We start from the raw sequence: 14,025 nt of genomic DNA on the forward strand, positions 1-14,025 counted from the left end.
GTGGTGTTAGTGGCACTCTAGTCTCCCTTCTGCTGTCATGGGGCCCAGAAGGGAGCTGAACTTTAAACTCAGCAACAATGAAATAGTACTCATTGTTATCATAGGAGCCAGGGTTGTCATAGGACCACTGGGGAGCCGAAAATTCACCCCCACCTGACCTGAGCAGTACACCTAAATAAGGTGAATTCTTGTCAAAAAAGAAAAACATTAAGTAGCATGCAGAGTCTAACAACAAAAATGTACAAGACATAATTGAAAATAACTCACCCATCTAAGAACCAGGAAAATCATAACTGTAATGAGAAAAGACAGTTAGCAGATGCCAACAATGAGATGATTCAGATGTTGGAATTATCTGACAATGACTGTAAAACAGCAGTTGTAAAAATATTTTAACTAGCAATTACACACATTGTTGAAACAAATGAAAAAGTAGAAACCATCAGCAAAGAAACTAAGCTATAAAAGAAATTGTGAAACTGAAAATTACAGTAAATGATGCAAAACTCAGTAGATGTGCTCAACAGTAGACTAGAGATGACAGAGTAAAGAATCAGTAAACTGAAAAACAGATTAATCTTAGCTATCAACAACTTGCTGTCAACAACAGCAAATGAACAGAGACTCAGGGGCATGTGGGAAAAGAAAAAAAAGATCTAATATTTATGTCATGAGAGCCCCAGAAGCAGAGGAGAAAGAGAGTAGGGCTGAAAAATTATTGAAAGAAATAGTCAAAGGACGAAAAATTTTCAAGTTCGATGAAAGATACGAATCTACAGATTCAAAAAGATTAGGGAATCACAAAAAGGATAAACTAAAAGAAAAAATTCAAGCCATGACACATCATCAACCAAACTTCAGAAAGCCAGAAAAAAGAAAAAAAAACACAAATCTTGAAAGCAGTTGCAGAGAAAATGACACATTGTCTATAATAGAAAAATGGTTCAAATGACAGCAGATTTTTTGATATGTTAAGTTGGTTATGCAAAGTGATTCTACCCAGGCTGTGCAGCTCAAACCTCATGACAGCAGCGTCTGCACCCTGGATAGCAATATTTTTTTTAATCTGAAACCCAAAACAAGTAGTACAGCATTTTTGAAGTGCTGAAATAAAACTCTTAATCTTACATCTATATATAGGGAAAATATACTTCAGGAATGAAGAGCGAATAAAGGCATTCTTAAATGAAGAAAAACTAAGAAAATTTGTCACCAGCAGACTCACCAGTAATGAATGACTCAAAAGAAGTTCTGTAAACAGAGAGGAAATGATGACCAAAGGAAGCTTTAAGATATAGTTGAGTTTGAGGATGACTGAGTTACCCCAGCTAAAATAAAATGGAGATCTTTGGCACCTTAAAAAGGTGTCAGAGAATTGGTGTTAATGTTTATGTCTATGGATGTGGAAGACTCCAACATATTATGTACTTCTACAGCTTTATCTCCCACTACTTCTATGCACACACTCTGCTCCACACAAATTAGGCTACTCATCATTTTCCCAATGTTGTGTTTTCCTGCCTTCACCTCTGCTTGTGTTGGAAGCTTGCTACCTGGAATGCTCTCTTATCCCTCACTTCCATGTCCAAATTCTAGTCACCTTCAAAGTGAAGCCTAAAATGATATCTATTCCATGAATCCTTTCTCGATTTCTGTGGCCAGAAGTAAACTCTCATGAATTTTTGTAACATTTTGTAATTTCCTTGGCATAGGTGACATTCTGTCTTCAGTAAACAGGACTGAAATAATGAACATGAAAAGTAAATTGCTAAACAAATGAAATTTATTACACTAGTTTTTATTTACATGATAGCTATTTATGTATATGCCTTCTCTTCCTTCTGCAGGCTCCTTAAGAGTAAGGACTCTATTCCCATTTAGTTCTCCCATAGCTTCTGATATAATGTCTCTCAGGTTAAAAAAAAAAAAAGGTCCATTACATTGAATTAAACCATGGAAGCAAAAGGATTCAGGAAAACTTACATGGAAATTATCAGAACCCAAGTTTCCATGTGCTTCCTTTAGGTAAAAAAATTCTTTTTTCATTTTAGTTTTATCTAATTGTAATGAAGAATGTGTAATTAAATCACACTCTCCTGGTTTTCCAATTACTTCATAAATCACCAATTCTCATAATCTTCTGGATCCTCCTCTTCTCGATCTCTAATGTTGTGAAACTCCAGGGGTACTCCTTGAAGCCCTTCTGTATAACATTTATTATAACATTCTCTATGACATTTAGGCTATCTCCTCCCATGGCACACCTTTAAATACCATTTGTATGCTGATGACTCTCAAGTTTATATACCCAGCCCAAGTTGGATACCCTATTGGGATCTGAAGTTCAACATGCACAAAACTCTTAGTTACTTAACACTCCAAATCAATTTTTACCCTAGTCTTCCCTAGTCTCAGAAAATTGCACCATCATTCATCCTCATTACTTGAGCCTTCAAATCTGTCAGAATTTCTTTCTTTCAAATCATGTACGTAGACCATACTCAGTTCATGTCTGTCCTTCCTTAATGATAAATTCCAAGTCAAACCACTTCTCTCCACCTCCACTGCTACCACCTTGTCCAAATAACAATCATGTTTTACTTAGACTCTTTGTGTCCACTATTTCCTACTTACACACAATTCTGTACTTAGCAACCAGTGGAACTGAGAGAAACAGATTATGTCACTCCCATGTCCTGAACCTCCAGTGGTTTCACATGGGACTTAGAATAGCATCATAATGTCTTACCATGGCCACAAAGCCCCACATGATCTGGTCCCTAGCTTCCTGGGATGGCATCCTCTACCTGTTCATACTTGACTGACTTACTCCAGTCCTGTCATACTGTCCATATTGCTCTTCCTCAGTACTCATGACTTCCTCAAGCCCCATGTAGTCTCTAAGACAGCCAGTCAAGATAAGTGAGGTAAGCTTGCACACAGGTATAGCAGATTATTCATCTTTTTTTTCCCTAACACCTAGATGAATGGCATAAGTGAAACTCAAAAATGAATTTTAAAAAACTCTGAATTGTTTAAAATGTAAACCTATATTGTAATATAGTTGCCTAAAACATCTAATGTTACCTAAGGCTGCATAAAACAGAAGTGTATTGTTGGGAGAAAGGCGGGTTCTAGTTCTTCTGGTCCAACCTCTTCTGGAATGTTGTACATATTTGGCTTCAGATAACACATATTAAGAGAGATTCTTATCTACTATTGAATTTCAAGCAAAGGATATTTTTCAGAATCGGAAAAACAGTTGTGAAAGGACTGAACTAGGCTCTGTGAAGAGCCATGAAATAAACTAAAAATCTTCAGTTTGATGAATACTTAATGACTGTGGAGGTGACATGAAAATTCTCCCCAAATAGCAAAAAGTCTGCTGCATAAAAGAGGGGTTTATGCTTACTTTTGTTAGCCATAAAGGAAAGAACCAATGGTAAGGTGTTTCAAAGAAAAAGCATTTAGTTCAACATAAGGAAGAATTGCCTGCCAGTTTTTCCCAAGTCCATGTTCTGCAGAACACTATACCATGTGAGGCTAAATGAGGTGTCTTATGTCTTTACTGAAGCATTTCTCAGAATCTTTAATATGCAAGTCTTAAGAAGAGGATATAATATGCTTCATTTCCAACATTTATTTAACCACAGAAACTTTTATTCACAGAGCACTGTTAATATCTTTTGAGACAGTAGTTCATAGAATAGGTGGAGTTAAAGCTACTTCAAAAATGAACAGATTATCTTTTGAAGAAGCACAGTCAAGTTCACATTAAGGTATCTGTCGAAAATGCATAGTGTTGCTTTCACTTCGGTACTTCTGAAAACTTGGTAACTGAAGCTAGAGTATTAAAGCCTGGGAAACTGGAGCAACTTTCTTTGTTATGTTTACAATGTGACTGTTTCAAAACAGTTCTAGATGAGAATAATGGAGCAAAACCAATGGAAATGTTTGAACTCTCCCCACCAATACACAGTAGAGTCATAATATTCCCACGTCTGTCCACTGAGTCATTCATTGTGTATAAAGTAATATTTCTCAACTTTTTTCACCAACACATCAACAAACAAACAAAACCCTGTCATGTTCTACCACTCTAACCCCCAGATTTTGTTAGAATCTTGATATGCGACCATGCCCTTCATTGAGCATTGCCATTTTAGAAGCTCAAACCTAGAGTGTTAAGATAACTTTTTAAAAAAATAAACAAGTCATTTAAAATTTGTCAAAACAGTTAAAGTTATCAAAACAGATCCGCTGCTTTGAGGCCAAAGGAAGTACTAATAAAATGGAAATGAAAGTGAAAGTCGCTCAGTTGTGTCCGACTCTTTGCGACCCCATGGACTATACAGTCCATGGAATTCTCCAGGCCAGAATACTGGAGTGGGTAGCCTTTCCCTTCTCAAGGGGATCTTTCAGGAATTGAACTCAGGTCTCCCGCATTGCAGGCGGATTCTTTACCAGCTGAGCCAAATACTGTTGTTATTAAATACTTGTTGCAATAAGCAAGACAATGTGATAATAAGAAAAACCTCGCCTAATAACATTAAAAAGACAGAGTTGGAAAGTTATAATTAGTGTCTTCTATACAGTTGTCCACAGAAGGGTATGATCTAGGGCTGAAACAATGTAGTCCCTAAGAAGAGTGTACACAAGAAGACTGGCTCATCAGGACTTCCACAGTTTATACTTGTTCTGTTTTCCAGAACCATGTTTATTCTCTTTAATTAGGTTTCCAAGGATGTATCAGTACTGAGAAAGGGCATTTGGGTTAGTAGATAAAAGACTAATTATCAGAAAGATGTATCATCTCCTATATGTTAGTAAAATTTAATTTTTCTCCTACTATCTGTACTGAAAAATTTAGTAAGGTCTTATCAGACCTAGATAGCTGACAAAGCAGGTCCTGGACCAGATCACACCAGACATACCAATTCTTGAAGTCCTTGTACACAGTACAATTACACTGCTAATGAAGAACATTAAAATACCATTTCTCTGTTAATTCTGCAATTTTGCCCCTGAATCAGCACTTCAGAGAGTGGGACAATCAGTTCTAAATGGCAGGTAAAAGAATTCCTACATAACTTTGATAACCACAGAGACCAATCTCAATTATACATTTGTGTTTTTGGAAACAGCAGGTCAGCTTCAGCAATGCTACACACTGTTTACTGAGTTCACTGACAGATGGGAAGATATAGAGTTTCAGGGGCCTTCCTGTAATGCACTGAAAAACCTAGTCCTGGAGCTGCCTCTATCATGAGAGAAAAGTAGAGGAGATCAACTCGGATATGATGCTATTTCTCTCTTCTAACCAAGCTGGAGTAAAAAATGCTTGAAGATGGTGATGGCCAAGACCAGAGTCAGGAACTGGGGTCTGGTCAGAGTCCAGGGAGCCATTAGACCTTTGTCTTCTTGGTTTCCAGGTTGATCATATTTCCTTGGATTTGGGGGGTCTGCTTATCAGCTGACCCCTGAACATCCCCTGGCTTTAAAGGAACATAGTAGTAGCCCATGATGGAGAAGATCAGGCAGACCACCAGCAAGAGGCAGGAAAACAAAATGAATTCAGCCCACTGTAGGAAGAAATACATACAAGAGAAAAATATGGAGAACCTGAAACTAAAGGGATCTTTATAGGATGAGGAATGGAGAGCAGATTAACACAGGGTCACTAGTTTAGGAAGAGCTTTGGTAGGAGAAGACAGGGCTCACTGTCCTCGACTCACATGGACCTATGTGGCCATTATTGCAACTTACATGTCTATTTTCCTGGCAAAATCTGTGTCTAATTCATCTCAGGTCAGAGGGTTGAGTGGGACACAGAGGGCTGAGTGGGAGACAGAGGGGTCGGGGAAGGGCAGCAGAGGAAGAAGGAGGGAAATCCTTGGGTAGACACGTGCTTCTGTTTCTCTTAGGTACATACCTGAGCCAGGCCACTGAACTGTGCCACAATAAGCACAATGATATTCCCAACTGCAACTGTCAACAACCAGGCTGCCTGGAGTACAGACTTCATGCTAGAGGGAGCCTAGAGAAGACACAAATCTGTGAGTAAAGAAACTCCCTACACCACCCTCCAATCCCATGCATCCACCCAGAAAACTTCTCCCACCTCAACTTCCACATTTGAACTTCTGCCACAAGTTCAGCTATCACATTGGTTCAGGGAATGGTAATAATGTTCATAGTAACAACAAGATGGAGCTCTTAACTGAATATTTTAGATTCATTATATCAAATAATCTTCATTACAACCCTAAGGGATAATTTCTATTACTATTCTTATTTTACACAAAAATAGCATTAGAGAGATGATAATTCACTTGCTGAAGGTTACACAATAGATGTTCAGCCAAAATTTGAACATGGACAGTTTGATTCCACAGTCCTTATTCTTAATGTTTCAGTATCCTTTTCTGGATCTCAAACAGCATAGGGATCCAGCCTGCCATGTTCCTGGAGTCAAGTTGATACTCTGTTCACGGTCATAAGAAATCTAAAGCCAAAAACTATAGAGGTCTTGGCCATGGTCACATACCTAATTAAGGCAGTCAAAGTGTTGGTTGCTCAGTTGTGTCCAACTCTTTGTGACCCCATTGACTATATCCTGCCAGGCTCCTCTGTCCATGGAATTCTCCAGGCAAGAATACTGGAGTGAGTAGCCAATCCCTTCTGCAGGGGATCTTCCCAACCCAGGGACTGAACCTGGGCCTGCTGCATTATAGGCAGATTCTTTACCATCTGAGCCACCGGGGAAGCCCCAAGTGAGGCAGTGTCAGGATTAAAACTCCATCCTCTGAGCAATAGCTCCACCTCCACTTTCCACTTGCAAAAACCTACCTGAGAATAAGAAAACTCGAGTCCTGTGACAGAGAACATGACCTCCCCAGCTGTAACAAGAGCATATTGTGGTAGCTGCCATGCGATGGACATTTTGTTGGCTGGGATGTATTCCATCTTCCAGGCCTGAGGACCCTGATTGGTTCTCTTAGTGAGGGAAACAAGAAATGGGCTTGTTAGGAGTCTCAAGTAAATATTCCTGGCCTATGGCATTTATGATCTTATATCCATCTCCTCATTGTATTGTCATTCTTGTGGTACCATGAAGAGATTGAGCAATTTCTATATAATTTGGTTTTTGAAATTCCTTTTGGTAACACTCCACTCACTTGGCTGGCTTCAGTCAATCAGATACCATTATTGCAGAGCCCTTAAATGGCAGACTATTTTAATGCTGTCGTTTGGAGTCCCAACATTTTGACCTACTGCATATTTTGATCCTGGCCAACATTTTAAATGTAAAATGGCATCTGATATATGAACAATTATCAGAAAAGCATGTACTTAAAAAAGTTAAGTACAATTAAAATATTTCTAACATTTTCCATTTAAATATCTTACTAAAATTACTTTATCGGAATAAATTATTTTCTTGGTAACACTTACATTAAAGATTTTCCTGATCAATTTTTAAATACCTATATCAAATACCACCTGCTATTTTGTCTTCTATTTTCTGGCCATTATTTTTAGACTCAAACTTACACATAAAAATTTTGTCAAAAAGATGCTATATTCCTATAAAATTTTGGTCAAAAAGAATCTTTTCAGGGTCAATTTTTTGTTATTAAACTTACCAAATATACATGATTCTACAGTCTTTTTTCCCTAAAACTACTTTTACTGTATGCAGGTTCTCAGCTATATTTGGTTTTATTGTACAATAAATGGAATGAAATTTTTGAAATTATATATTTTTATAGGAATAAAACCAACTTATTAGGTAGCAGCTGTTATTTAATAGTAGATGTAATACTTGGATATATCATGAGATTAAAAATAGAGATAAAATGTCAAGTTCAAAAGTCCTGAAATAAAAAGTTCTTGATGTTGAAATGCTTTTGATTTCCTTATTTGGAAATAGAGTTGTTGCAGATATAATTAGTCAAGTTATAATTAAATCATTGAGGTGGGCCCTAATCTAATATGACTGATGTCTTCATAAGAGTCAGAGTCACTGCATTCAAAATGTAGTAAGGAAAGTGTTGCTTTCGTTGATATTGTGAACAATACTGGGAATATATTTGGGTTTTCTTAGCCTCAGAGAAGACCATGACCTGAGCTTGTAAATAAAAGTCACATTCTTAAATACTCACAGACAAGTATAATAATTAAGTAAACAAAGTAGATTGAGGTGGGCCCTAATCTAATATGACTGATGTCTTCATAAGAGTCAGAGTCACTGCATTCAAAATGTAGTAAGGAAAGTGTTGCTTTCGTTGATATTGTGAACAATACTGGGAATATATTTGGGTTTTCTTAGCCTCAGAGAAGACCATGACCTGAGCTTGTAAATAAAAGTCACATTCTTAAATACTCACAGACAAGTATAATAATTAAGTAAACAAAGTAGATTGAATGGGAATGATACAGACTATGGTAAACTGTCTAAAGTGTACAGCCACTATAGCACAAGCCAAGTGACGTGATAATACTTGTTACAAAATTTTCTGATCTAATAACAAAGAAATGTTAGGAATCCAGTTTCTTTGGTGAAATTGCTTGAATTTTAAATATTGTCAATTAATAATAATTATTATCATTTTTGTCAAGACTGCAACCAGACAAAACAGAACTACATGAGGAACTGGGCCCTCAGAACCTCTAATTTATGATCTCTACTCTAGATGCTTATTAGATCCTCGCATTCAGAAACAATATATATAGCCTCTAACTTGAGTAGTATACTATAGACAGAACAAAGAAAAACTGAAATAACACCAGGAATGCAAGTGTTATGAGTTGAGTTGTGTCCCCCTAAAACTCATATGTTGAATTCAAGCCCCTATTACCCACCTGAGAATGTGACCTTATTTGGAAATAGAGTTGTTGCAGATATAATTAGTCAAATTATAATGAGGTCATTCAGGTGGGCCCTAATCCAATATGACTGGTGTCTTCATAAGAGAAATTTGGACAAACCAATGGGAGAATTCCATGAGAAGATGACAGTGGAGACTGGGGTGATTCTTCTACACACCAAGGAACACCAAACATTGCCAGAAAAACACTGAAAGCTAAAGGAAGCTAAATGAAACAGATTCTTTCTCACAGCTCTCAGAAGGAACCTCCTCTACCAACACCTTGGTCTTGGACTTCTAGCCTTCATGACTGTAAGACAATAAATTTCTGTTTTTTAAGCCATTCAGCCTGTGGTACATTGTTACAGTGGCCCTAGAAAACTAATACAGCTAGGTTGCTTTAACAGCAGAAAATCAATTAATGCACCATATCAATAGAAAATCACATGATTTTCAGTAGACACAGAAAAAGCATTTGACAAAATTCAATGCCTCTTCCCACTTTCCTAGTAAAAAAACATACAAACAAAAACCACAACAGACTAGGAATAGAAGGGAACTTAACCTGATACCCAATCAATGACACCTATAAAAACCCCACAGCTAACATACTCAGTGATAAAAGACTGAATGCTTTCCCCCTAAGTGGATGTCTACTCTCAGCACTTCTATTCAGTATTTTATTGGTGGTTCAAGCAAGAGCACTTCATTAAGAAAAAGAAGTAAAAGTCATCCACTGAAAGAGAGAAGTAAAGCTTCTTTATGCAGATAACATGATCTTGTATGTATAAAGTCCTAAGGGATCCACTAAAAATCTATTAAAACTAACAAACGAGTTCAGTAAGGTTGCAGGACATAAGATCAGTATCAATTGTATTTCTACATATTTCCAATGAGCAATGTAAAAATGAAAGTAGGGAAATGATTCCATTAGTAACAGCAAAATAAAGAATAAAATACTTAGGAATAAATACAACAAAACAAATGTAAAACCTATACTCCAAAAGGTACAAAAACATTGTTAAAAATATTTACATCTTGAAGAAGACCTAAGATAAATGGAAAGACATTTCATGTTCACTGATCAGGAGACAATATTGTTAAGGTAGCAAAACTCCTCACAATCACCTCACAAATTCAATGCAATCTTTATTAAAAAAAAATCCCAGCTGGCTGCTGATCCCAAGCTGATCCTAAGACTTAATGAAAATTCAGGGAACCCATAATAGCCAAACCAATCTTGAAAGGGAAGGATGAGCAAAATTGAAAGACTCATACTTCCTGATTTTTAAATTGACTACAAAGTAACAGTAATTAAGAGATTATGGTATTGGCACAGGAATAAATATATAGGTAAATGGAATAGAATTGACTCCAGAAATAAACCCTCACATTTTTGGTCAGTTGACTTTTGACAAGAATGTCAAGACCATTTAGTGGGAAAAGAAGAATCTTCAACAGATTGTGTTGGGATAACTGGATGTTCACATACAAAAGAATGAAGTTAACCCCCAAGCTCATACCATATGCAAAAATTAACTCAAGATAAATTAAACTCCTAAATGGTGGTTTAGTTGCTAAGTCATGTCTGACTCTTTGCAATCCCATGTACTATAACCCACCAGGCTTCTCTGTCCATGGGGATTCTCCAGGCAAGAATACTGGAGTGGGTTGCCATTTCCTTCTCCAGGGGATCTTCCCAATCCAGGGATCGAAACCAGGTCTCCTGTATTGCAAGCAGATTCTTTACTAACTGAGCTACATATAGAAGTCCTAAATATAAGAGAGATACAAGGCTATGGTTTTTCCAGTAGTCATGTATGGATGTGAGAGTTGGACTATGAAGAAAGCTGAGCACCAAAGAATTGATGCTTTTGAACTGTGGTGTTGGAGAAGACTTTTGAGAGTCCCTTGGACTACAAGGAGATCCAGCCAGTCCATCCTAAAGGAGATCAGTCCTGGGTGTTCATTGGAAGGACTGATGTTGAAGCTGAAACTCCAATACTTTGGCCACCTCATGCGAAGAGCTGACTCATTGGAAAAGACCCTGATGCTGGGAAAGATTGAGGGCAGGAGGAGAAGGGGACGACAGAGGATGAGATGGTTGGATGGCATCACTGACTCAATGGACATGAGTTTGGGTAAACTCCAGGAGTTGGTGATGGACACGGAGGCCTGGCGTGCTGCGGTTCATGAGGTTGCAAAGAGTCGGACACGACCAAGCAACTGAACTGAACTGAACTGAAATGTAAGAGGTAAAAACAATAATACTTAGAAGTAAATATAGGCATAAATCCTCATGAGCTTAGATATGGCAATGGTTTCTTAGATGTAACACTTAAAGCATATGCAACCAAAGAAAAAGTTGATAAATTGAACATCATATAGATTAAAAGTGTTTGTATTTCAGTGGACACCATCAAGAAAGTTAAAGACAATCTTATGAATGGGAGAAAATATTTGCAAATTGTATATCTAATAATGGACTTATATTTAAAATACATAAAGAATACTTGTATGCTAAGTTGCTTCAGTCTTGTCCAACTCTTTATGAACCCTATGGAATGTAGACTGCCAGGCTCCTCTGTCCATGATTCTCCAGGCAAGAAAACTGGAGTGGATTGCCATACCCTCCTCCAGGGGATCTTCCCCAACCAGGGATTGAACCTACATCTCTTAAGTCTCCTGCATTGACAGGTAGGTTCTTTACCACTAGCATCACCTGGAAAGCCCTTACAAATCAATAACTAAAAGACAACTCAATTAGAAATTGCACAAAGAATCTTAATAGACATTTCTCCAAACCTGATTACAAGTGGCCAATAAGTACATTAAAAGGTGCTCAACATCATTAGTCATCAGGAAAATACAAATCAAAACCACAATGAGATACCGTTTCATACCTACTAGAATGGCTATAATTAATAAGACAGAAAAATAAGTGCTGCAAAGATGTGAGAATATTGCCACCGTTGACTCATGGGAATGATAAATGTGCATTCACTTTGCAAAAGGGCTTCCCTGGTGGCTCAGATGGTAAAGAATCCACCTGCAATGCAGGAAACCTGGGTTTGATCCCTGGGTTGCAAAGATCCCCAGGAGGGCATAGCAACCCCCTCCAGTATTCTTGCCTGGATAATCCCCATGTACAGAGGAGCCTGGCAGGCCACAGTCCAAAGGGTCGCAAAGAGTCGGACATGACTGAGCAACTAAACACATGGCAGTTCCTCAAATGGTTAAACACAGAATTACCATGTGACCCAACAATTCCACTCCTAGTTATACCCAAGAGAAGTGAAAATATGTACTCACACAAACACTTGTACATGAATATTCATAGCAACATTATTTATATCAGTCAAAAGGTGAAAAAACCAAGTGTCCATATACTGATGAATACATAATCAGTATGTGTTATATCCATGCCATGGGATATTATAGGGCAATAAAAAGAAATGAAGTACTGTTATATACCCTGAAAAGACCCTGATGCTGGGAAAGATTGAGGGCAGGAGGAGGAGGGGACGACAAAGGATGAGATGGTTGCATGGCATCACCAACTCAATGGACATGAGTTTGGTTAGGCTCCAGGAGTTGGTGATGGACAGGGAGGCCTGGCATGTTGCAGTTCATGGGGTCGCAAAGAGTTGGACACGACTGAGCGACTGAACTGAACTGAACTGTTATATACTGCAATATGAATGAACCTTAAAAATTGAAAGAATCCAGACATAAAAGACCACATAGTAAATCATTCCATTTATACTAAATGTCCACAATAGGCCAGTGTATAAAGAAAGAAAGTAAACAAGTAGTTGTCTAGGGGTAAGGGGTTTGGGAGGAAATGGTGAGTGACTGCTGATGAGTATGGGGCTTCTTTTTGGAACGAGGAAAATGTTCTAAAATTACACAACCACTGAATATATATTATTTTTACACACCACTGAATATATATTATTGAAAATATATTCTACATATGTATTGAACATATAATGCATATTAAATATGTTAATACATTTTAAACCATTATATACTTGAAGTGGGTGAATTGTATGGTATATGAATTATATCTCAATAAGGCTATAATAAAAAATGGCATACAAAAAATGTCATGCTAATTAAATTAATTACAATAAATAAAATGTTGCAGATTATTCTCATCACCCTTCTAGAAATGTTCAATCTTTTTCTTATTCACTATCTACTTTCTATATTTAATACAATATCAAAAGTAATGGAATAAAATTAGAATCAAAATTGACATCAGAGGTCTAATACTCTGATGGCTGAACAACTGCTTTTGATGGGCCACAGTTAATTGATCCCCCAAACTTTGTGTAAAGATTGACATTTGCTACAAGTCTTGGTATTTCAGACTGTGATATACTAGCAGATCAATTTCCAAGGAGCTAGGAGAACCACATGTGGAGTCAATCAAGAAGACCAAAATAATTTTTGTTTTCTTGGTGCCATAATGAGACTGGAGCAGACCATGTCACCTCACAGCAACGACTCATGATAAATGATGTCTACCATTCCCCAAGATCCTGTGCCTGCTGCCAATGTTTTCTATTTTAAGTCCTCTCTGGAGACCTTAGTAGCTTTTCTAAAGTCACTATAGAAGCTATCACCTTACTAGAGATAAGTATGTGATACTGTCTTGCCACAGAGTCTTCTTGGGATCCAGGATATATATATATAGATAGATACATATAGATATAGATACATATAGATACAGATTATATATTTTAGGTATGATATAGTTATATAGCTATAGCTACAGATATATGGAAGGCAAGAGTGAGGATGGCCATGGGCTACTTACATTAGTAATAACAAACAGATAAACTGCACCAAAGTCTAGTAGACCCAAATTCAGTGAAAAATCCTCATTCTTTGTTTTACAATGTACTGCAGGATATCTGCAAAAGGACAAATTTAGGTTAGAATAAACATTACAATTTAGAAAAGCACTTCCATCTCTGGTAGAAAGAGTGATTTCATCTCTCTACTGATGGTGAATCAAGCAGCAAAGCTACCATTTCTCTTTGAGGAGTCTTAGAGTAAATGATTTTCTTGCAAGGTTTTTTCCACCCCTGATTTGAGATTTCATTGCCTGTTGGGTATTTTTTTTTTTTTAAACCTTAAACCTGAA

The 14,025-nt window shown here is 37.3% G+C and overlaps 1 protein-coding gene across 2 annotated transcripts in view; it reads right to left on the reverse strand.

The window, feature by feature from the left end:
* Window positions 1-3,638: 3,638 nt before the first annotated feature.
* The window catches only part of LOC145538907 (solute carrier family 15 member 2), a 45,771-nt gene continuing 35,384 nt past the window's right edge, over window positions 3,639-14,025 (reverse strand). For both annotated transcript variants that reach the window (XM_081571809.1, XM_081571810.1), the window contains 4 exons: window positions 13,696-13,792; window positions 6,850-6,996; window positions 5,933-6,037; window positions 3,639-5,582 (listed from right to left, as the gene is read on the reverse strand). In XM_081571809.1, the coding sequence (XP_081427935.1) occupies window positions 5,406-5,582; window positions 5,933-6,037; window positions 6,850-6,996; window positions 13,696-13,792 (526 nt within the window). In that variant the 3' untranslated portion in view covers window positions 3,639-5,405. The remainder of the gene's footprint in view (window positions 5,583-5,932; window positions 6,038-6,849; window positions 6,997-13,695; window positions 13,793-14,025) is intronic.

The sequence above is a fragment of the Giraffa tippelskirchi genome, chromosome 2, assembly GCF_054371585.1.
Source record: "Giraffa tippelskirchi isolate mGirTip1 chromosome 2, T2T-mGirTip1v1.2.pri, whole genome shotgun sequence".
NCBI lineage: Eukaryota > Metazoa > Chordata > Mammalia > Artiodactyla > Giraffidae > Giraffa > Giraffa tippelskirchi.